Source organism: Falco naumanni, chromosome Z (genome assembly GCF_017639655.2).
Source record: "Falco naumanni isolate bFalNau1 chromosome Z, bFalNau1.pat, whole genome shotgun sequence".
In the NCBI taxonomy this organism is placed as follows: domain Eukaryota; kingdom Metazoa; phylum Chordata; class Aves; order Falconiformes; family Falconidae; genus Falco; species Falco naumanni.
Genome location: NC_054080.1, coordinates 31,354,706 through 31,376,148, shown reverse-complemented (window position 1 = coordinate 31,376,148; position 21,443 = coordinate 31,354,706). Strand labels below are relative to the sequence as shown.

The 21,443-nt window shown below is 43.2% G+C and overlaps 1 protein-coding gene across 2 annotated transcripts in view; it reads right to left on the bottom strand.

The window, feature by feature from the left end:
* Nucleotides 1-21,443, bottom strand: part of LOC121081564 (neuronal acetylcholine receptor subunit alpha-7-like) — a 68,183-nt gene that overhangs the window by 9,782 nt on the left and 36,958 nt on the right. The window contains exons 3-8 of one of the 2 annotated variants that reach the window (XM_040580701.1): nt 21,135-21,179; nt 19,323-19,432; nt 16,813-16,892; nt 14,143-14,310; nt 11,909-12,103; nt 10,522-10,608 (exon numbers count right to left, since the gene is read on the bottom strand). In XM_040580701.1, coding sequence (XP_040436635.1) covers nt 10,522-10,608; nt 11,909-12,103; nt 14,143-14,310; nt 16,813-16,892; nt 19,323-19,432; nt 21,135-21,179 — 685 coding nt within the window. The remainder of the gene's footprint in view (nt 1-10,521; nt 10,609-11,908; nt 12,104-14,142; nt 14,311-16,812; nt 16,893-19,322; nt 19,433-21,134; nt 21,180-21,443) is intronic. The other variant, XM_040580703.1, reaches the window with a different exon arrangement.

The window sequence follows — 21,443 nt, the reverse complement described above, 5'->3', positions numbered from 1 at the left end:
GGGCACAGCTTGGAAGCAACATGACCCCTTCCAGAGGGGAACTGGCTTATTTGCACTCTGCCCTGGACAGCTGCCACAGGCCAGGAAATGGGAGCAGAAGATATGTGTTTGGATTGGAAGCCCTCAGTATCCCTGACTGACGCAGTGACATTCCTCAGGGATACTGAGGTCTGCACAGTTCACCGCTACGTGCTCTCGTATGTTTTTCAGACCTGTTTTCTGCTTTCTTCAGCAGTTGTGTGTGAATGCAAAATCTGTTTCGGATGCTTGGTTGGTCTCTTTCATGTAGTATGAAGTATTTGTGCTTCTACAATAGATTTTCTTCCTTTTCTTTGCCAAAGGAGGTATTATGTAACACAGTACCTGGCAGCTGTTTTAACATCTGGGAGTTGTCAGCTTCTGTCTCAGCACTGTCAGAAGATGACCAGGTGCTGTTGTCATAGCAAGTATAGATTTAATACAACCACAGAAAGCTAGAAAGTATTTTTTTAAACATCAGTGACAATAGCTATTTTTTTCTTGTAAGCATCCTTTAATGTCACCTATATCAAAAGGATGGCAATGACTTGCAATTCATAACTTGAGACACATCCAGTACCATTTTTGGACCTTCTGTACTGTTATCTGATGTTAGAGGAGCACCTTTGGATTATTCTAGAGATGTTTTGGAAGATTTGCTGTTTCTGTGGAACTGGATTAACTTTATGGACTGATTAGGAGCAGGGTAAATGAAACAGAAACTCTGAGAGGAGCAAGATGATTCCAGATGGATGTTTTGCCTTGTCGATTTTATCACTGAACACTGACTGAGAAAGCAGTATATTATCCAGATTTGTCAACAGAGTTAATTATAGAAAAGGCAGAGTTTCTCCATTGTGACCAGTTACAGTCTTGTTGTTCCTATGAAATACTGGGGGAAGGAGGACAGTGTCATGCTGACATATAGTGATCAAGTTGGGTAACTCCAATTGGTGTTCCTGTTTGTATTCCGTCTTTGTAAGAAATGTCAGGTTCTGCATGTGAAATGATGACCTAGTTTAGAACTGTTCTAAGTCAGGTCATTTCAGTCATTCTGAGTGCTACGTTTCTGGTGAGCTCTTAGAAAATGGGAGAAATGTCTCAGAGCATGCACAGAATGAGATATTCACTGCTCCTCCTTGCGGAAATGGGCCAGGGCAATGAACTGAAGCCTGTGGAGGATGCAGAAAACCTCAGACACGACTGGAGGGGCTTTCAACCACCCTCTTCTTTTCTGCTGTGGCAGGGACCAGGGCTGGTGCTGGAGAGACACTATTGCAGTCTACACAGGTGGTGGCAGAGTTTCTCAGAGACCAGGGAAACCAAAAGGTGGAGGAAAGATTTCCTTGCTGATTGATTTAGTGTTGTACACAGATAGCAAACAAAGACCCAAGAGGACATAGAAAGGTAAAAAATTTCCACCATTGCCAAGATTTGATGTAGCTAGGACACCTCGTGCCATCCATTAGCTTTTACTGACAGTATAAAGCAAAGACCATCTCAGTCCAGTTGGTCCCTCATAAACACAAAATGTCTTTAAAAAGTGAGAGACTTTAGGATTAATCGCTGTGTCTACCTTTTGGTTATGGTACTTGTAGAGGACACAGGAGCAGTGTTTTTGCAGCATTTTCAAAGTCTTCTCCCACATGCTTTTGAAGAATAGAACTGGGTGTTTGAAAAGTAAAACTGTTCTCTTTTTTTTTTTTTTTTTTTTAAGTAAAGAAAAACATTCAAGACTCGTGGCTTTAGTAAAAGCATCATTGATCACAAGGCATGAAACTGTAAGAGCTGCTGTGAATGAGAATTTCTGTTTCATAGAAGAGGCTGAGCAGGGTTCTGGCACCAACAAGGTACTAGGCAGACCATGAAAGGGAGGTGGGAAAAGCACTCCACAAAATCAAAAGAAAGATAAAGTGAAGTGGCAGCAGCTGAGAACACACTGGCAGATGATAGAAAATGTAACAGGAGATTAATCTCATTTTCTCTCTCTAGTCAGAACCACAATGCCTAATGCTCATCACTTAAAACAATCTGTAACTCCTGGACGTGGCAAAGCACCACATTGCTTCCTTGTCTTAGTAGTTTGCAGCTTTGTTTGCTGTACAACTAACTGCAAGAAAACACCTGAAGCATCTGCTGCAAACATACTTACTCACGGCGTCAAACCATTTGTACTGAAATAATGTGGGCATGATAAAGACTGGCAAGGAGGGGCACAGCTGAAAATAAGTCATGATAGTAGACCCCTAAGCAGTGTTTTTTAAAGAAGTAAGCAGAGGAGCTCAGCAAAAGAAGAAAAAGAGAAATGCAATATTGTTTTCTGGAGGTGAAGATAACTTCATTTTTATTGTGCAGATTTGATAGATCCAGCCAAGGTGTCAAACACCATGTAGATGTTAATCATAGGAAGTGACAGCTCCTCATATTCATGAGCCCCTTGTTCCCCTTTCAAACACACTCTGCACGTGCCAGCTTCCAGGTGTTCCAGACTTTCTACTATAAAACTCCTTCTAGAGCAAAATACAGATTCTTGATCCAAAACCAATAGTGTTATTTTGGACAGAGCTGGAACGAAATAATGATTTGCAGCACTTTGCAGTTATTTGGGCATGGGAAAAAGTAAGAAATGATTAAAGGGACGCCTTGAATTTCCAGCTGTAAAAGGTGTTTATGGAAGAAACAAACCATCTGACTGTCTGGAAAGGTCTGAACATTCCGTTTCAAGATTTGGATTTTGGGCAGAAGCGTGCCTTCTCTGCTTTGACAAAGTACCTTGAAAGTGATACTTCCTCGGAGCGCTGGCTGGGGTGGAGCAACAGCAGCCAACTCAGAGCTTACTGCAGCTTTGATCTCAAGCTGAAAGCGTTCTGCTGCAGGTGCTCCTAGCAGTTTCTCTGTGTGACTATTTTTTATGCTACCTGGGGGTGAACTTAAAGACTGCAGTAGGTTTGGACCAATATGAGAGTAAAGAGCTGGGTGGGGTTTCCAAAGTAAGCCTTTAAGGGTCTGTCTCTGCATGGTATCACCCTGTTCTTACAGCGGTGGGACTGCAGCACAGTAAACCTGAGGTAAGTATAAGGTGGGTGAAGTTGGGGGAAGGAATGACACCACAGCCTGTGTATCACTGCAGAGTGGAACGAGAAGTGAACCTGCTGGTTACTGGAGCTGGGGCCTTAATGATGTTTTCTATCTGGTGCTGGAAGCAGCAGGGATCACAGAAGGAGAGGAAAAAGTGGGGACAGCTCTAAACTTTTCAGTGCCATGTGGCCCCTAATGATTTCCCCCTCTGGAGATGATATTGCAGTCAGGGAGAAAGACAATTCAGGAAGCTATGCTGGTTATGCTCACAACCGTGTTGCTCTCAATTTCCCAGAGCAATGGCTTTTGACCATGTCTGACTTTAACATGGGCTGTGGATTGCTCTGTATTTCTGAAAAACTAGCTGGTTTCAGTAGTAACCAAACTTTACATTAGGAACTGAATTTTTTTTAAGTCGCTGAGTCCAAACTAGCAGCTTGTACTGAGACATTGATTTTTGCAGACGTTCCTACAGTAGTGCAAGATGAATGAGATTCTGGTCACTGCTTTATCAGGTACCACTGGATGGATAAGCACAACCACCCTAAGGAGTCTCTAGTCAAACGTTAGTCATGAAGAGGAAGAGTTACAGTTCGGAATTTGTTTTGTCTTAGGGGAACTTGTTCCTTAGTGACTTCTTAATGCATGATTTCCTAGCCTTAATTACAAGGTTGCTTTCAAATGGAAAATACAGTTTAATGAAACAGGTCAGAGATACGGAGACTGTAAACAGGGAAGCACAGTGCTCTTTAAAAAAAGGAATTCAGGCTTATGTCTATTGCCTAAGGAAGGAACTCATCCTTTCTTCAGAAATGGTCATAAAATCTTCACCAAAACCAGATCTTATTATCCAATGCCATTTACTTGGATCACATTGTCTTTACAGAAAGAAAATAAAACGCTTCCAGTTGACATCTACAATCCTCAAATGCAGTTCTCAGATAAATTACGTAAGCCTTTAGTTTCAAGAGGCAGGACCTGAGCTTGTGGAAAAGCTGTAACTGAAATAACAGTGTTTGTTTAATTTGAGTTTGGTCACTGAACCAGGAAATCACGGACATGGGCACCCCTTCTCACATAATGCACTAGACAGGGAGCGATGGTGATATGTGGTAGGGGCAGGAAGGTGCATGGAATTCCAATGAAATTACTGGCATTTATAGTGCAAGACAAATCTGTGCAAAATTGCATAGGATTTTAGAAGCAGAAAGAATAATTTTTGTCATATACCTGAGCTGTATCATACAGACTTTATGATTTTAGCCAGTGATTAGTGCACTTAGACCAGTAATTTCAGGTGTGCAACACATCTGGAATTCTTTGCACTTCTGTATATCCTTTCCTCAAGTAATAAACTCCAGCTGTCTACTTACATAGACTCTTGATAGAAGTATCTTTAAGGACAGAAATTAAAAGTAAGTCAGATCACAAGTGCAGCCAGACACGTTTCCTGTGAGGCATGATTAAGCTATACTAGGAAGGGTAAGTTTAGGACACGGCTGTATAGTCATGATCTGAAAGTCTTTTAGGAGCTATACCCAAGAGATTTTAAGTGCCAGGAGGGACCTCCAGGACCCTGTAGTGAAAAAAGCCTTGTTCATACAGTCAAATTGTGTTGGATTCTGGCCAAACTGTTGTGTTTGTAGATGTCATGGGATGTTAATGCTTTCGATCTAAATGGCTGAGCTGGTTTCTGTTGCTATGGATGGTTAATGTTTTAAACAGAAACACAAACATCTTTGCTCTGGTTCCCAGACTTCTCCTTTCTTTGGCATTGCAGATGAGTTTGCAGAAGGGCAGGATTCAGCTTCTGAAAGACTGTGGTGCCTTGCTTTGTACATATGCATGCTGCTGAAAAATGGGCTTTGAAAATACCTTGTTCCCCCTGGAGGACAGGACGAGACACGCTGCTGGCCAAGGAGTGGCTAGTTACTGGTGTGAATGCAAGCCCCAGAAATCTGAGTAATAGTAGAGGGCAAATGTAGTAACCCAGCCTGTCCAACTGGCACAATTCTTGATGCAGAAAGGAGCTGGCTCACTGTGGAAAGGAAAGCTCTACCCACCACCCCACAATGTAAAGCAGCAGCTGGGTCCTTATGCTCAAAGGTGCTGCGCAGCCTACTGCTAATTTCTAGGCCAAGCTTTGACACTTGCTCTGACATAAAAGAAGTCAGCTTCTTGTTTTTAATGTGTATTAACACAGCGATGAGTAGGCAGGCTACATAGAAATGGAAGTCCATTGTGTGAGGAAGCTGGATGTGTGGAGTTAAAGATCCTCTGCTCTGAGCAGCTTTACAGACAGACAGAGAATGCAGAGAACATACCAAGAAAGTGGGGAGTCACTTTGCAGAGAGGTAGAAAAAGGTAAGTGTCTTGCTCCACTTGCCTCCTTGTGATTATTTAGGCTGAGTGGTGCTTCATTTATTGCAAACGTAAGTTGAGGTCAAAGGAGAGTCACATCAACTAACAAGAATTGGGATATGAATTCCACATTTCTTCATAGAATCATGTACTTCTTTGCAAGTATAGAAGACCTCAGAAGATAGTTCTTTTCTTGGTGTCATATTAGACCAGCTTTCCTTTGATCCCTCAACAAAGACACTTCAAACAGCAGCTGTGAGAATTTCCTATGTTATTACAGTTCCGTAGTTAAAGCTGTGGTCAGAAGGCAGGGAAATGTAGGGGGTACAGCGTGTTAAGTGCTAGTGGTTTCGTCCTAGCAAAGGCTGGGAGTGTTCATCTTGGTCCAGGCAGATGTGGATGCATGTTTGTTTTTAAAAATTAAGACACTAACAATATAATGTAGATTTTTAAAGTGTGTGTCATGTTTTCAGAGCATCTTTGCTCCCACATTCATGAAGACCAGTGACAGTGGCTTTTCTGCAGACCAGCAATGGATCTTTCTTCTTCAAGATCAAATTACTTGTGTCCTTCTCAAACCACATGCTTTAGAAGGTTTGTTTGTTCATGTAACCTGGCACTGACCATGCTGCTTCTTCAAATGTTGAACAAGATGTCTAAGCATCCTCCTTTTTCTCATACTTATTTCTGAGGATTTTCAACTGGATCAGAGATCACACTGAACTGTGATCATGACGTGGTATATCCAGTTCAGCAGGTAAAATATCCCATTTGGGATCACCTATAAGATCACTGTGGAGAGATTATGCTGTGCTACCCTGTTAGAGCAAGGGTAAGGTTTTCAGACCTCAAGATCATGTAAAACCACAACCCTAGCTTTGAGCACTTATTGAACAAGGGCTGTTTGGGTGCAGAAGCCAAATGGGTGAGCAGTCTTTCCCTGCCTATTCAGAGCAGAGCAAGGAGTTAGGAGCAAGGCTTTAAACTAGGAATAATACTGTGTAATGGAGATTATGACCCAAATTTAAACAGAGAAATGGTGGACAAGAGTGGAAAGGAAGTGATGTTGTGTGGCCAGACCTCAGGAACAGTGAAACAAGGTGGAGGGACTCACCTCCAGAGTCAGCAAATGCATGAAGTCTGGAAAACATGCAGGAGCAACTGGAGCTCTACAAGTTGTCATGAAACAATAATGTTGCTGGGACAACTGAGATGTGAAGGGACATCTCTCACTACTGAAAGACTCTGATGTATAGGTACAAGTTCTCCAGGGGGAACAGACAGCAAAGACAACATTGCTCTCTATGTGAAGGAGATGCTTGGATGTGAGGGACTTCTCTGTGGGATGGATGAGAGCTCCTGGAGAGCTTGTGGGACAGGCTGAGTGAAGAGGCCAATGAAAATGATGCTGTGGTGGGGGTGCCTTAGAGACCACCCAAACAGAGTGGATAAGGGTTGCCTTAAAGCAACTCAGGGAAGCCTCTGTATCACAGATCCTGGTTGTCACAGGGGACTTGGACCTCCTAATATCTGCTGAAAAGGCAACACAGAGTAATGCAAGCAGTCAAGGGGATTTCTGAAGGATGTCAGTGATAACTTCTTGATACAAGTACAGTACAGGCCAAGCAGGGGTGGTGCACAGCTTGCTCTGCTCTTCACTATCAAGGAAGAACTGGTTGGGAACATGATAATCAGTGGCAGCCTAGGCTATAGTTATTATGAAACTATGGTGTTCAAGACCATGAAGAGAGTGAGGAAAGAGAACAGCAGAGTATAGACCTTGGACTGCAGGGGAAAAGACTTCTCATATTTGAGGGAAGTAGTAGCTGGGATCTGACTGGAGAAAGCTCCAAAAGATAAAGCAGCACAAGAAAACTGCAAGAGCTTAAAGTCAGCAGCCTCCAAGCGCAATAGAAGTCCCTCCTGTTACTCAGAGAAATAAGCAAATACATGAGATAAGCACATCTAAGCCAGGATCTCCAATGCAAAAGATGGGGACATGTGGGAAGCAGGGTCAGGTCACAAAAGGAAAATTCAGAAGCATTGCCTGGGCATTAGGGTTGGTGTTGGGAATGTTGAAGCTCTTGAGACTGCCAAAGGAGACAAGGGCAACTGGAAGAGTTTTTACTACTTACACGAACAGTAAAAAGCTGAAAAAGGAAAAGATGGTTTTGCTGCTGAATGGGGAGGATGAACTAGTGACAGTGGACAGAGATAAGGCCAAGACAGTGTGTTCTTTGCCTCAGTTTTTGCCATCATATGTGTCTGTGCTTACATGATTCAAGGAGAGGAAAACAATGAGCAGTGGAAGAGGGTGGAGTCAGGGATTGACTGTGAGATCTGAACCTGACCAAGTCCTTGGGACAGCCAGGTGACCCCAAGAGCTCTAAGGAAATCATACAAGGCCGTGGGGATGGGGTAAGAACCCGTACAACTGGAGAAAGACAGTTATTGTGCCCATCTTCAAGAAAGTCCAAAAGGACAGTTCGAAGAACTACAGCCCTGTCATTCTGACTTCGGTCCCTGCGTAAATCAGGGAGTAAGTCTTTGGGGAATATTTCTGAACACATGAGGAAGAAGGCGGGCACTGGGAACAGCCAGCCCACATTTATCAGGGATAAATCACGTCTGACCAACATGACTGCCTTCTATAATGAAACAGTACTATTTGCAGACAGAGGGAGAGCAGCAGATGTCATTTATGCCAACTTTGGCAAGGCTTTTGATGCAGTTTTCCTGAGGTGTTTTCCAACCTGGACTGTCTTGTGATCCTGTGAAAAAAGAGATTCCATTGCATGGGGATGGTTGAGTTTCAGAGCATGCAGCCTGAGTGCACCCCAGTTTGTCATGGTTCAGTTTGTTTTTGGGCTGTAACAGGGAAGTGTCAGATGACAGTAGCCACAGGACTGTTTTAGACATCCCTCATCTGGATACCTGAAGCCAGTCTCTAGGGTGTTACAAAGCATCCATGTGCAAGGATTATTCTTTTACAGTTTCACAATATAAAATTTGTCTAATGAACAGATGAAAGAAACAGACTGTGTTTGACCTACATGACAACTTTGGGAGGTGCATTTCTAATACATTTGGTACGCTCTAATTATTTGGGCATTAGGAAAAAACTTGCAACAATACATGCTGTCAATGAGGCATACTTGTGAGAAAAGACTCCTTTATCACCTCCATGAGTCTGTGGTCCAAAAAGAGTGAAAAGATCTGTGAGGTCCTAATAGTTGAGCCAATATTCAACTGGAGAAGAAGGATCTGATGCAACAGGGTTCCCCAGCACCACTGCCCCTCACCTTCTGATATGTGATGTTCACTATGCTGTGCTATAGTAAGTAGAAATTAATGTTATCACAGCATCAAAACCTGTACTAATACATAACTATTCATAGCTTTTCTTGGTACAAAGCTTACCTTCTATCACAGAGGACTGTATCAATCAAAACTGGTCTGTTTAAAGCCAGTAGAATAGGCATAGGCCAGGGCATTCCTTTACTTATTCCTAATGGCTTTTGTTACGTATTACACAAAGCAAAATTATGTGAAGACTGGTCCAAGGTGCCTTGTGTCTCTTCCCTACACACAAAGTTTCTCTTAAAATTGTCTCTGTCTCTGTGGAGTCTGGGCATTTGTTCAGAGAGAGATTTTGTTAGTTTTTTGGAAGTTCCTGTATGACTTAGAGGCAAGAGTCCTGTTGACTTTCAAGATGTCCAAGTTATTTGGAGGTTTTCAGAAACTCTTGCCTATGGGTGTTGTTGCCCTTACTGCTGCATAGTCACCCCAGAGTTAGGTCTGAGGTTTTAATCCTTGAAGTGAGATAATGAGGTTGTCTGAGTAAATGCTCTTTTTTCCTATTCATGATACAACTTGCTCAAGGTTTTAATTATATACATAATGGTGAGGTACACCTTCCATCAGCACCTAGATATATTGTTGAAAATTTTGTTTGTTTCTACTGTCTGTTATGAGTACTTCAGTCATGATTTGTATTCAAAGATAGACCTTAGCTCAGGAGATTATAATTAAACAGGTTCTGAGGTTTCTTGTGGTGTTCATAGCTCTTGTAAACCAGAACAGGTTTGTTTTCTCTAGCCTGCTGTGAGGTCAGGGAATAAAGATTTCTCTAGTCCACAGCTGAGAAACTGAGGCCTCATATGATCAAGGTACATGGATGGTCCTATGAAAACAGAGGATGTAACGATGCTTGTCTGGCCCACGTTCCCAAGATGATAATCTGTCTCATAGCACATGTTAAAATGCTCTAGTGATATGTTTGAATTATGACTGTAGCATCCTGAGTTGCTGTTCAGGTAGAGAGAAGAGGAGGAAAAGGGGGCAAGTGGGGAAGAGATGCATAACAGCAGGGAGGGTGAGTGGTGCGGAAGAAGATGAATTTTCTCCAGACAGCAGCACTGAGATCTTCAAAAGCTCTCTGTGCGCAGTTTCACCCAAAGTGCTGTTGAAGGGGCTTTATGGACAGACTCAATGAATACAGAGCCAGCGCTGAGTACTATTCCAGTATGCCTCTCATGCCTGTGCACTGATGGTGTTGGCTTTGTGCTTTGCCTACTCAAACCTCCATGTTGTGTTTGTTCCATGTCCCCTCAATCATGGCAGTTACCAGCTTATCCAGTTTCCAGCCCTCATGTATGCTCTTTTCATACATGCAAACAGTAAACTCCAGACAGAGGTTTACTGCTGCCACCACTGAAATGCAAAACTACAGTAACAAAGAGAGTTAGTCCTTAAATAAGCTTTGAACAATTCTTGAGAAGCCTCATACATTGTGCATAGAGAAGAGAAAATCAACCAGCTGTCTTTATCGACACCACAACAGTAACTCTCATTTAGCCTTTCCTTGGCTGTCACTGCTTTGTGTTCATGGGGGATTCATGGTTTGGTAGTTTGGAAGCTGAATTTGGAAGGTGCAAATCCAGTGTCCAGCTGATAGTGCTCAAGCCTTTCACTCTCTGTGTCTTAGTACATCCTATCTGAAAAGCAGAGTTAATCAGCTGTGAACATCATACGTTGTGCACAGAGCAGAGAAAATCAACTTACCTATTAGTGGGACTGAGTCGGAGGTTGCAGGCATGATCTCTGCCACAAGCAGCATGAATACTGTCAGGGAAAGCAGGACAGTGATACCTGCAGGGAGTGAACATTGAGGACAAGGATGAGGAACATGAACTCTGCAGCTGCCTCTCTGATTTCTTTGCTGTTCAACATAACCTTGTCCTAATCTACAGCTGAGCCAAACCTATAACTTCATGTCTGCCAGTGCAGATGAGAACTTCCATGAAGTGAAAGCATTTTTGGATGCAACTTTATCTGGTGCCTTTTCACTTTTCTCCACTACACCCAGACTCTTGCTCCTCTTAAAGTAATGGAGAGATCATTCCTGCTGAGTTAAATGAAGCTTGAAGAGCTGGTGAACTACAGTCCTTTTCCAAAGCATAGCACAAACAAAGACCAGATGGTTCTTAAGGGCTAGGACAGACTTGCAGACACATAAGTATAGTTTTTGGCTATTGCATATTACGTAACACCCTCTACAGACCTGCAGCCTGTTTTAGAAGAAGCTCTTTGTCCTATCTGGAAAGACTGTTACCAAACCTAACTGCCCTGGTGCTGAGGAATCACCACGGTCAATGCAGGAGCATTACCTCCTACTTTTGTGTCAACATTGTACTTCAGCTCAAATAACTGCTTTCCTTGTCTCCATCCTATCTTTCATAGACAGCAATTGTATCCCTCATGGCCTGTGTTTTACTTCTTGTAAGACAGACTCCTTAGATCCTCGATGGTTTTGCTAACACTGAGGGCACTCCATGTGACTTAAAGGTCTCTATTGTCATTGGAATTGTGCAAATTGTGCACACCCTTATAGTCTCACTTGGGACAGTCTTGTGTACTTCCAGTTCTCTCCTGTCTTCTCTTGGAAGCACCCCTGCTGTCTTTATCGACACCACAACAGTAACTCTCATTTAGCCTTTCCTTGGCTGTCACTGCTTTGTGTTCATGGGGGATTCATGGTTTGGTAGTTTGGAAGCTGAATTTGGAAGATGCGAATCCAGTGTCCAGCTGATAGTGCTCAAGCCTTTCACTCTCTGTGTCTTAGTACATCCTATCTGAAAAGCAGAGTTAATCAGCTGTGAACATCATCAAGACATACTAGAAAAACAGAACACGGGTGACAGAGTACTATCACTGCCGCCTGTGCCAGTGACAAGTTCTGCCTCGTTCCAGGTAAAATCCAAAAGATTTTAGATGTGCTTAGCACAGGATGTGTGAATGCCTTACAGAAAGCTGTTACTCTGGTCTCTGCAACCAAGTAAGTCTTCTATTGCTCCTCCAGGGAAGTACTTATTCATCAAGCACTATAAGATGATTATTTTCCATTTTATAGGAAATGCTTTCAAAACAAATGAGTTCTTTAAGCACTTACCTAAAGAAATCTTCTCCCCTGAATCAGCTGGCAAAAGGAAAACAAGCAGTGCCAAGCCAGAAATGAGAACGCAGGGAATGAGTAGGTTCAAGCCATAATAGAGGGTGCGTCGGCGCATTGTGATGGTGTATGTCACATCTGGGTATGGTTCTTTACAGCATTCATAGTACATCTCATTTCTCTTTCCTGGGACACCTACAGAGAAGGAGATCAGAGCAGTGGGAAGAAGTGCAGGACTCCCAGGTACCCCCTTGGAATGGGCCAAGAACTGATGGTTTATGAGCCAGTGTGGTGTCTCCACCACATATTGTGCCTTGAAGAGTGCTTTGAGGTGTCCTGTGGCAATTGATAGAGGAGAAAAGACACCCCCAAATCAGTTACCAGGCAAAAGCCATTTTCTAGCACTTGTGACCTATGATGCTCATGTGGATTAATAGATTAAAGGGGACAAAGGACAATGTGCCTCAATTCAGTGTCATCTGAAACCTGAAATACATCACTACAGGGTTAAAAGAGGCAAGGTAACTCTTCCTGTGCTAGTGTCTTCAGCGAGGTCTGAGGCAACAGTGCAAGATGCCTGCTGTTCCCAGTCCATCTTCTGTGTTTTCTAGGGGTTATTTTCATGCCTTCTGAGTGATTAGAACCTGGCTTAGCCACAAAAGCTCATCTGGGCCAGATCAAAACAGTTCTGAGCATCCTAACATCAAAAGAAAAGATTTGCAGGCAGTGGCCAAAGATTAACTCAGTAAAACATGTATTCTGCATTCCTGCATCCAGGGAATGGTGACAAACAGATGTCATGTTTACTAGCCCACACAGCAGATTTTATGTGTGACAAGTGCCACCTGTTCGTATCTTTCTGTCATTCTCTTATACACATTTGCTTTGTTTTGTCAGGAAAAACAAACAGGATATGGCTTAATTTTCAAAAGGGATGTCAAGTTAAGCTTAAAGCTTGTCATATCTGAAGGTTAAGAGACGTAGTTGCCCAATATAGCTGTACTGCAGGGTTGCCCATGGTGACCCAGCTGCACTAGACTGCGTGAGATGCTGTGTGGCAGGCACTGCAGCAGCACAGGAAATGTCAGGGGAACTAGAAGAACTCAACACCTTGTATTTTTCATGCCACCATTGCTCACCTCTTTATTTCTTTCTGTGCACATGACAGAAGATGTGATAATGTGTATGTTTTGACAAGAGCCTTCAAAATCTCCATAAAGGATATGGCCGTGACTTTTCTGAGGTGTTACTTCAGGTCTTTGCTGTATGAGCTACATAAAGGCCTGTTTTGCCCACCTCTGGCCAGGGCTGAAGGCAGTTAAACCACAGGCCAGGCTCTTAATCAGATATACAAAGTTATTGGGCAGCAAAAACTGCTATAAAGGACCACTGGAAAGTCAAGAGTGCTCTGAAATGGACAGACTTTAGGAGGACTTCCCTATAGAGTCCTTCAGCTTCTCATGGAACTGAATACTGACTATGTTTATTATTATACTCTTTCTCAGATGCCCTGAATGATAAAACCACTGCATGCACTTGGTCAGTGAGAGTTATTTCCTTGTCTGCATATCCAGACTAGAAGATGAAATGTTCCTTTTGCAAGCTCTCCTTAGGATGGTCTATCAAGTTTCATAGCATTGCTTCTGCTACAGCTACATAAGCTCAAAATAACTCACTACAAGCCCACTCCAGATAACTGGTTCTGAGCATAGATTCCTTTTTAAAAAATACATTTTCCAAAGCACAGAAGGGAATAGAAACATACTGAATTGCAGTTATTATGAACTGGTAGACACTTAGATGGTTTGCTGGGTTGAGAGATAATAATCTCTGTAAAAGCTCATTCCACTTTTACTGAAATAGTGGGGTTTACACCAATTGTTGGCTGACATGTTAGAGGAGATGTGACAGTGGTGTTCCATGCACCTACATGAGACACATCCAAGTTTAGTACTGACAAACCGCTCAGATGCATCAGGACTAGTAGATTTCATTTATGTATCCAATTGCAGGCAATTGCTTCAGAACACAGTGTTTTTAGACACAGTTCAATGAATGCAGCTGAAAGATTGTCTCTGAGGTGTAATTTGTTTCTTTCTTTTCTTATTCTTTTTTCTGCCCCTTACGAAGGAAATGCCTGTATTTTGTGTTCCAGTAGGATTGATCATTTCTATATATTTGGGATTTGCCTTTGAAAACTAGAGTAGTGAAAATTTTTAGGCCAGCCAATTTACCCACTAAATCCCATTCTCCATTTGAGATGTAGTTGGAAATATCAGCCTCGAGCATCTGCAGGTCAATCAACCAGCCACTGTGAGTCCAGGAGCCAAACTTCAAATCACACTTCTGCACATCAAAGGGGAACCAGCGGACATCAATGTAACATGTGCTCTTCAAAATGCCTGTGGATAGAAATCAGTGAGAACCAAGCATGGGCAAAGTGCAATTCATCTCTATCTTTATTTGTCCAATTGATCGCAACAAACTTTCTTCTCCAAAAGTCTGTGTGGTGTGGTCATGGTGTAACCAAGTCAGTAGTGCAGGTGGAAGACGCTACTATGAGTGGAGTAACCTCCCTTTCTGGGACACCAGTGAAGATTCCTCTCTCTTTAACTGCATCCTTGAGATAGGTTGCCCAGGACACTCTGGCCACCCTGGAGCAGCCCAACCCATCTCCTAGGTTGGCCCTAGCAGATCACATGCAGCGCTGCAGAGCCTGACAGGAACGTAGAGTACTTAGATATCTATGCTCTGTGGCTGGAAGTACTGTGACACACTCTGAAAGGAGTTCCTTGTCAGGCCCTGCATTAGACCCGCCGTCCTTTGAAAATACGTTGTTATGCTAAACCTCGCTCTGTGCTTGCCTTTATCTTCTGCATGTTAACTGGGGCCTTGAATTTTTACTCTGGATGTGTCTAGTCCACCATCATTATTTCATGTGACATTTTAAGCAGTTTAGGCAAATAACATTTGTATGTTGTTGCAAACTAATTATTTTTTTGTTATTCTGCTGAGAGAAGAAAAAAAAGCCACCAACATTAATGGATGCTCCAAACTTTCTTCCCCAGCTGTCCAGCAGCGTGGAGGGCTTGGAGAGGAGGGAAGATGATCTGCACAGGCTGTGTCACCTGCAGCTGGTGGCAAAGAACAGAGGTCACCCCTGCAAACCCTCACCCCTGTGGGTCTGCAGCTTTGCAGCCTTCACCTTACCTCGCCAGCTCACTGCATGCTGGCCAGTTCAGAGGCACCATGTGAAGCAGGACAGCTTCTGCTTTACTGGAAAATTATCTCCAGTGGTGCACTTAGCCTACCAGTTTGCAGTAACAGTTTCTGTGTGCTAATGTGAAACCCAGCTCTGAGTCACCTAACTGAGAAGAGTTTAATGTTTTCCAGTAAGTTCTTGAGCCATGCCTTTTGAAGATAGAATCCCCCAGACGGAGATCCTTGATTACTGCCTTTCCCAGCCACTACAAAGGCTGAGGGCACTGTCACATAACCATGGGTGCAGGACCATGCCCCTGCACAAACTGCTGCTCTGGGGCATCTGGGTTCCCTTTGTTGTCCCATTATGTTCTGGCAGGTCTGATTCCCACTGTCATGGCCATTTCTGGATGGGCTATGTGGAGGCTTTTCTCGTAGTTTCTCCTAAATCTTGGCTCTGCTGTTTTCTTTAACAGCAGACAGCTGTCCCCTGCTTGTCCTTTTTCTCTCTGCCTCCACCTATCTTTTTTTTTCTAATGGAGAGCAGCACTGAGTACAGCCTGCTCTCAGAGTCATGGGAAATAAAACTTTAATGAAGCTTTGGAAATACCACCTTTTCCACTCTTTCATGTTTTCCAGTGTCTTGACTAATCTAGCTGCTTCTGCGAGCCTTTGTTGCCAGTCAGTAGTCTGATAGTCAACATTTCCTTCTAAAATTTTGAAAAGTTGTCTGGCAGCAGTTAAATCCCTGTAACAAAGGACTTCCTGTGCTTTACACAGCAGGTTTCCCTTATTACTTCTTCTCTCTTTCTTCTTTCCTTGGGTTCTTAAGTAACCAGTTCTTCACCATGGAGTTCATAGCTCACCAAGAGATGGGTGTGACACCAGATCTGTCCATAAGGCACCCTCTGCATCTCCTCCCTACCTGGAGGGATGGAGAAGGCTCTACTCTGGTACATGCCATTTTTATTCCTGTCCCATGTCCCTGGAGACCAACCTACCCATGGCTCTGTCCCAGTGAAACCACAGGGATGTTTTAAGGGGTCTCAACAGAGGACCAGCCACCAGGGAAGATCCATTTGTTCCCTAGTGGAACCTGTGAAATTGCTTGGGGTCAATCTGCCAGCAGCTATGACACAAAGTTTGGGCATTTCTTGTCCACCACAGTGAGTGACTGTGGGGATAGCCAGTGTATTTGCTGGTAGGTCCTGGCTGCTGGGCCCTACAGACACAATCAGCCATACAGATGGAGAACTGGCTGAGGCTTGGGTCTGGCTGTCTGAGACTGGTCTCTGTCTTTCCACCTGGCTTCAGCCTGGCAAGGAGGGTTCACTGCAGAGGGAATGCTGATCTCAGGGTTTCAGGGTTTCTCAGCTGTAGCCACACAGCTCTCCACCCTCAGGAAAGAGCTAATTGGATTGCACATGAAACATGATGTGAGGGCACATGACACCTTGCTTTAGACAACACCTCAGCTGGGCCTCTGAATATTCTGAGCAAACTGCTCAGGAGAGTAATGTATTAGTTTGTGAAGTGGAAGTGGAAATACACGACTGGACCTAAATTATTTCAGTGGTTCTGTACCATAATTACACAGCTTGCAAAATTTCCACAGACTGCTTCTAAACACCTTGGTTTCATTCATGAAGGAAAACTGCTTGACTTATTTGACTTAAAGCAAACATATGTTCTCTGTGCCCTACCTGGAGGAATATATTGGCAGGATCCAGAGTAATTCACCAGCACATTTGTGTGAAATGTCGCATCAAATCTTTCATCCGCACTATAACACAGTATAAACAAAACAAAGAAAAAGTAAGCTGATGTTTGAGTTAAGATGTAGTAACTGTCAACATAAAAATAATTATGTCTAAATTTAATGCACAGAATGTCTGAGTTAAGGTCCTACACCTGGGTGAAGAGTCCACCCTTGACTGGTATCTCAGCTTCCAATAGACACTGTTGGCCTGCACCCAGGCATGCCGGTTGCATGCTGCAATGTCCTCAAAGAAGTGAGAGGCAGAGCTGTTGGGTCTCTCAGAGTAAAGACAGAAGTGAAAAGAACAAGTGTCATCACAGTAGCTGTACCCAAAGACCAGAAAGTCTGGGGCTGCTGTCAGAATCAGGCAGCTCACGGTATAAATCAAGTTATCTGTTACCCAGATATCTGTTGTAAGAGTAATAGTGGCCTGAGGCAACAGTTCTGCAGTCTCATAGGATGTAGAGAGGCCAAAGGTTTGCTTCAAGCAATGGAGGCAGGCACTGAGGAGAAGCTGTTTTAGATTTTGGGGCTTGTAGGAGGGCACTCATTGAAACTCTAAGAGCAGAAATTAGGTGAAAAGGATAAAAAAAGAAGATAATTTCTTTGGGATTTCAGCAATTCTGAGAAAAATAAGGGAGTTACAAGCAGGTAAGAACAAGAATTCTTCAAGGGAGCAGGCCCAGAAGCTTTCTCCAGAGGGCGTCTTGGGAAAAGATTAACTATGGAGGGTTCCCCTGGCAGATGCTGTAGAGCTTTGCCTGGTATGGAGATGTGCAGGTCTATGTTGCATGACTACACCATCTTAGACACCCTGTTTCACAGCCGGATGTGGAAAATTCAGACTGTCTGTTCCTCCTGGGACCTGCTCTTTATTCATGTCTGTGTCTTCTGTCCTCAGTATTGTCCTCAGCACAAAACAAAGGGGATAAAATTGAAAAGGAGAAATGCAGAATGACTAGTAACTCAGAAGACATAAAAGGCAGCAAGAAAGTTTTTTTATAAATGCGAAGAAACAAGGAAAAGACAAAGAACCAGATAGATCCATTACTTGCTGTGGAAGGAAAAGAAACAACACTATACAGAGAGCTGTAGTATCCTACACTGTCTGTGCTTCACTCTTCACAAACAATTAACTCACTACAACCATTTCTCCCACAGTGGCAGGAGCCCAGGACAGAATAGGAGAGGAACAGGTTAAAGAAGTGTGGATAAGGCAGATTTCACTTGGCAGGGCTGATGAAATTTACTCTTGAGAACTGAAGGAACTGGCCGAAATACCCTCTGAAGCATTAACAATTATCTGAGAGCACTCATGGAGAACAGGAAGAGCTCACTGAATTGGGGAAGATCAAAGAGAATGCTGATTTTTTTCTTTTAAAGGTGAAATTATAGACATATCAGCCTAACTTCAAAGATAATGAGGTAAGAACAGCTGGCACAGATTTGTCAAGGGCCAACTACATCAAATCAGTCTAATTTTCTTACTGACCGAATAATAGGAGGCAGGTAATACATCTGAAAATCAGAAACCCTTTGTCACGTCATGTTCGTATGAACAAACTACAGTAATATGGACCAGGCTATAAGCCTGCTTTCTAGAGACTGAAAAAGGAATAAAGAGACTGTGAAGACTGACGCTGAGGCAAAGAACACTTAGACAATCCAGGTCACTCCAAGCCTCCTTTGGATATCTTGTAGTGAGGTCTTGGAATGGAAAATGGATCTTGGTGATCTGGGGAAACCAACAGAATGAAATTCAGTTTGGTTGATTAGAAAGTATTACCCTTTAAACTGTCAGAGAAAGACGGATCAGTGACCTAGGAAGACAGCAAGGCTGAAGTAAAACATCTAGGGTTTGTGATAGATCAAAAAATAAGTCCAAAACTAAGATGTTAGTCAGAGTAAAACCAAACCACCATCCTCCTGGAAAGCATTAAGCAAACATCTGTCTAGAGAGTTTCCACTCCATTTAACATTGCAGAAGTGCTGGCTAGAGACCTGGATTCAGCTCTGGAAGAGGAAAACATTTTAGAGAGCTTTCCCTGAGAGAAGAGCAGGGAAATGATGAAAAGAGGTCTAAAATATGAGTGATAAAGAAAGTGAGAAGAAAATCTATTTGTTTAGTTCAGGCAGGAACACTATGGCAGAGACATGGTAATAATTCTTCAGGACAGCAAAGGTAATAGTAATGAGGATATGGATTATTTTCCCTCTACATCATTGGGAGAAGTTAAATAAGACATCTGCAGATCTACAGCCAGGAAGACTTAGATTGGCTGTTAGAAAAATCTATTAGCTGGCACTTGTTTGCTTCATTGTTATTGTTTCAAGGGTAAGAGCCAAACCCTCAGATGGCAGCGATAGCCCCAGAATATCAGTGAAGTGTGGCTGATTTCCAGTATCTAATGCTTTAGTTCTAGGCTCCCAACGACTGTTGCGCATCTTGCTTACCTGTTATACAGAAGAATGTCTGGTACCCAAATCTGGTCAGCTGGAAATCGCAGGTTCTGCACCCCTGGGTATTCATACTGGTCCCAAGACAAGTAAACATCAACCCAGTACTGTTGGCAAACATATACATCAGATTAAATGAGCTGGTAAAAGTCACCTAAGTTGTCTGGAATACTATGGGAACAGAATGGATTTTTCCCGTTCAATAGCAGTAGTATGATAGTAGTTTAGTGCTTGGCTTTTATTCTTAAGAAAGGTTGGCATATGTACTGGGGATTCCACAGTATGACAACTGAATGCTGTGAGTTGTATCTTAATGTAGTGTTTAACCTCTCCATCTTGTGGCCTGAATCCAGGCATCTCAAACCTTTTCTGGTGGGCTGACAAGAAGGCTGGCAATAGGTACCTCCACGAGGCACCCTGGTTCTCATCTGAGGTGGTTAGAATGGCTTGAGTATCATCAGTGGAACAAGGACCATAGTCTGAGAATCTCTCTTTGGTGGAAATAATTTTATCTGTTACAAGGATGGGTGAGTCTTTTAATAATCACCTTGCTATGAGAGGCAGGTAAATGAACTTTATATCCCAAGGGGTTGTTTCTGATCCCCACTCCTCAACCTCAAGACAAACAGTTAATTCAAGAAAGGTGTGGGCACAGCATACAGCATACAGCAAAGCTCTACGGGAGGGCTCCAAGGGGAACAGTTCATGGTGCAGTAACTGAAGAACACTTCTGCAAGGGTCATGACACCCAGAGGCTCTGACTTAACAATCCTGTAGTCCTATAGGTGGGTCTGGGTTAGTTTTTACAATTAAAAACAACTCATTTCTGCTGCAAATCGTAGCGGGTAGCTGAGGAAGAAACAGCTTGTTCAGTTGCACCCATTAATATGAGATAGTGCTTGATTACTTTAAAGTCAGAGAAGAATCAGTTCAATCATTCAAGTGTCTCACAGGTTTTTCCCTCCAGAGCTGCATCTTTACTGAGCACAAGCCATTAAGGAGATTGGTTTATGTGCCTTAAGAAAAGACCATATCTCTCAGCATACACAGGCAGCAGCAGACCTGACGGGAAACTCCTCCCCCAAAAGCCCTCAGTGGAGATCAGTTTTGCTTATTCTGCATGCCCAGGTCACTCCTCAGGTGGAGAAGGCTGCAGAAAAGTGAGGAGGAACATTTATGGGTGAAGTTTGGAAAGTGCAAGGGAAGGCAATGATGTGCCTGGGCACTGCCAGCAGAGGGCTGTTTGTGGTCCCTGGCTACCCCACCACCCAACCCAAGCAGTTTCCACAAGGTCCAGCACGGCTGCATCACTTCTGTTTGGTGCCAAGTGCTGCAGATCTTTGTGCCCTGCCCTCCATGGTCCTGCACCCCTGGCTCTCCATTTCAGACAGAGGTGGGGATTTTCCCAGAAGCTGTGAGTGCAGGGTGCCCAGGTCTTGCTGGGTGTCTGGCTCCTTCTCAAAAAGTCCCCTTCGCTGGCTTTGGAGGGGGCCTTGAGCTCCCTAAAGAATCTCTCCTTCAGCTATGTGGGACTCTAACTTTGGCCCATTGTTACTATATCCCTACATCCACTGACCTAACAATGCAGTTGGTTTCACCATCCAAAGGTCAACAGGTCTGCGAAAGGACTAATGTAGTCTCCTGCATTTAATTTTCAATGTTAGAGAAATTTCAAGGGACTTAAAATGCCTGCTTTTTTCATATTTTAGACAAGTTAAAAGACATTAATCTTGCTTTTCAGCTAAGAAATAACATTCAATAGTTTGCTATTAGAAAGGGTTTTTTTCTTTATTGACACAGGTTACTCACCATCTGCAGCCAAGCATTTGTGATCAATACCTGATTCTTCTCATCCTTTGAATAAAAAGGGAAAGCAAAGGGAGGAGGAAAAAAAAAGTATGAGACTCAAAGTACAGTTTGATTACAGGTGGGAGTTTCTGTTCCTTTTAGAAAACTTAGAACCTTGGGCTAAATAAACACAAACTTTATGGAGTAGATTGTGACCTCAGTGCAAAACCACTGAACTGCATTATATGGCCCAGATAATAATGGCTCTTTTCTATCTTTTAAACCTACAGACCTCCTGCATTCATCATACCTGATCAACAATAAAAGTAA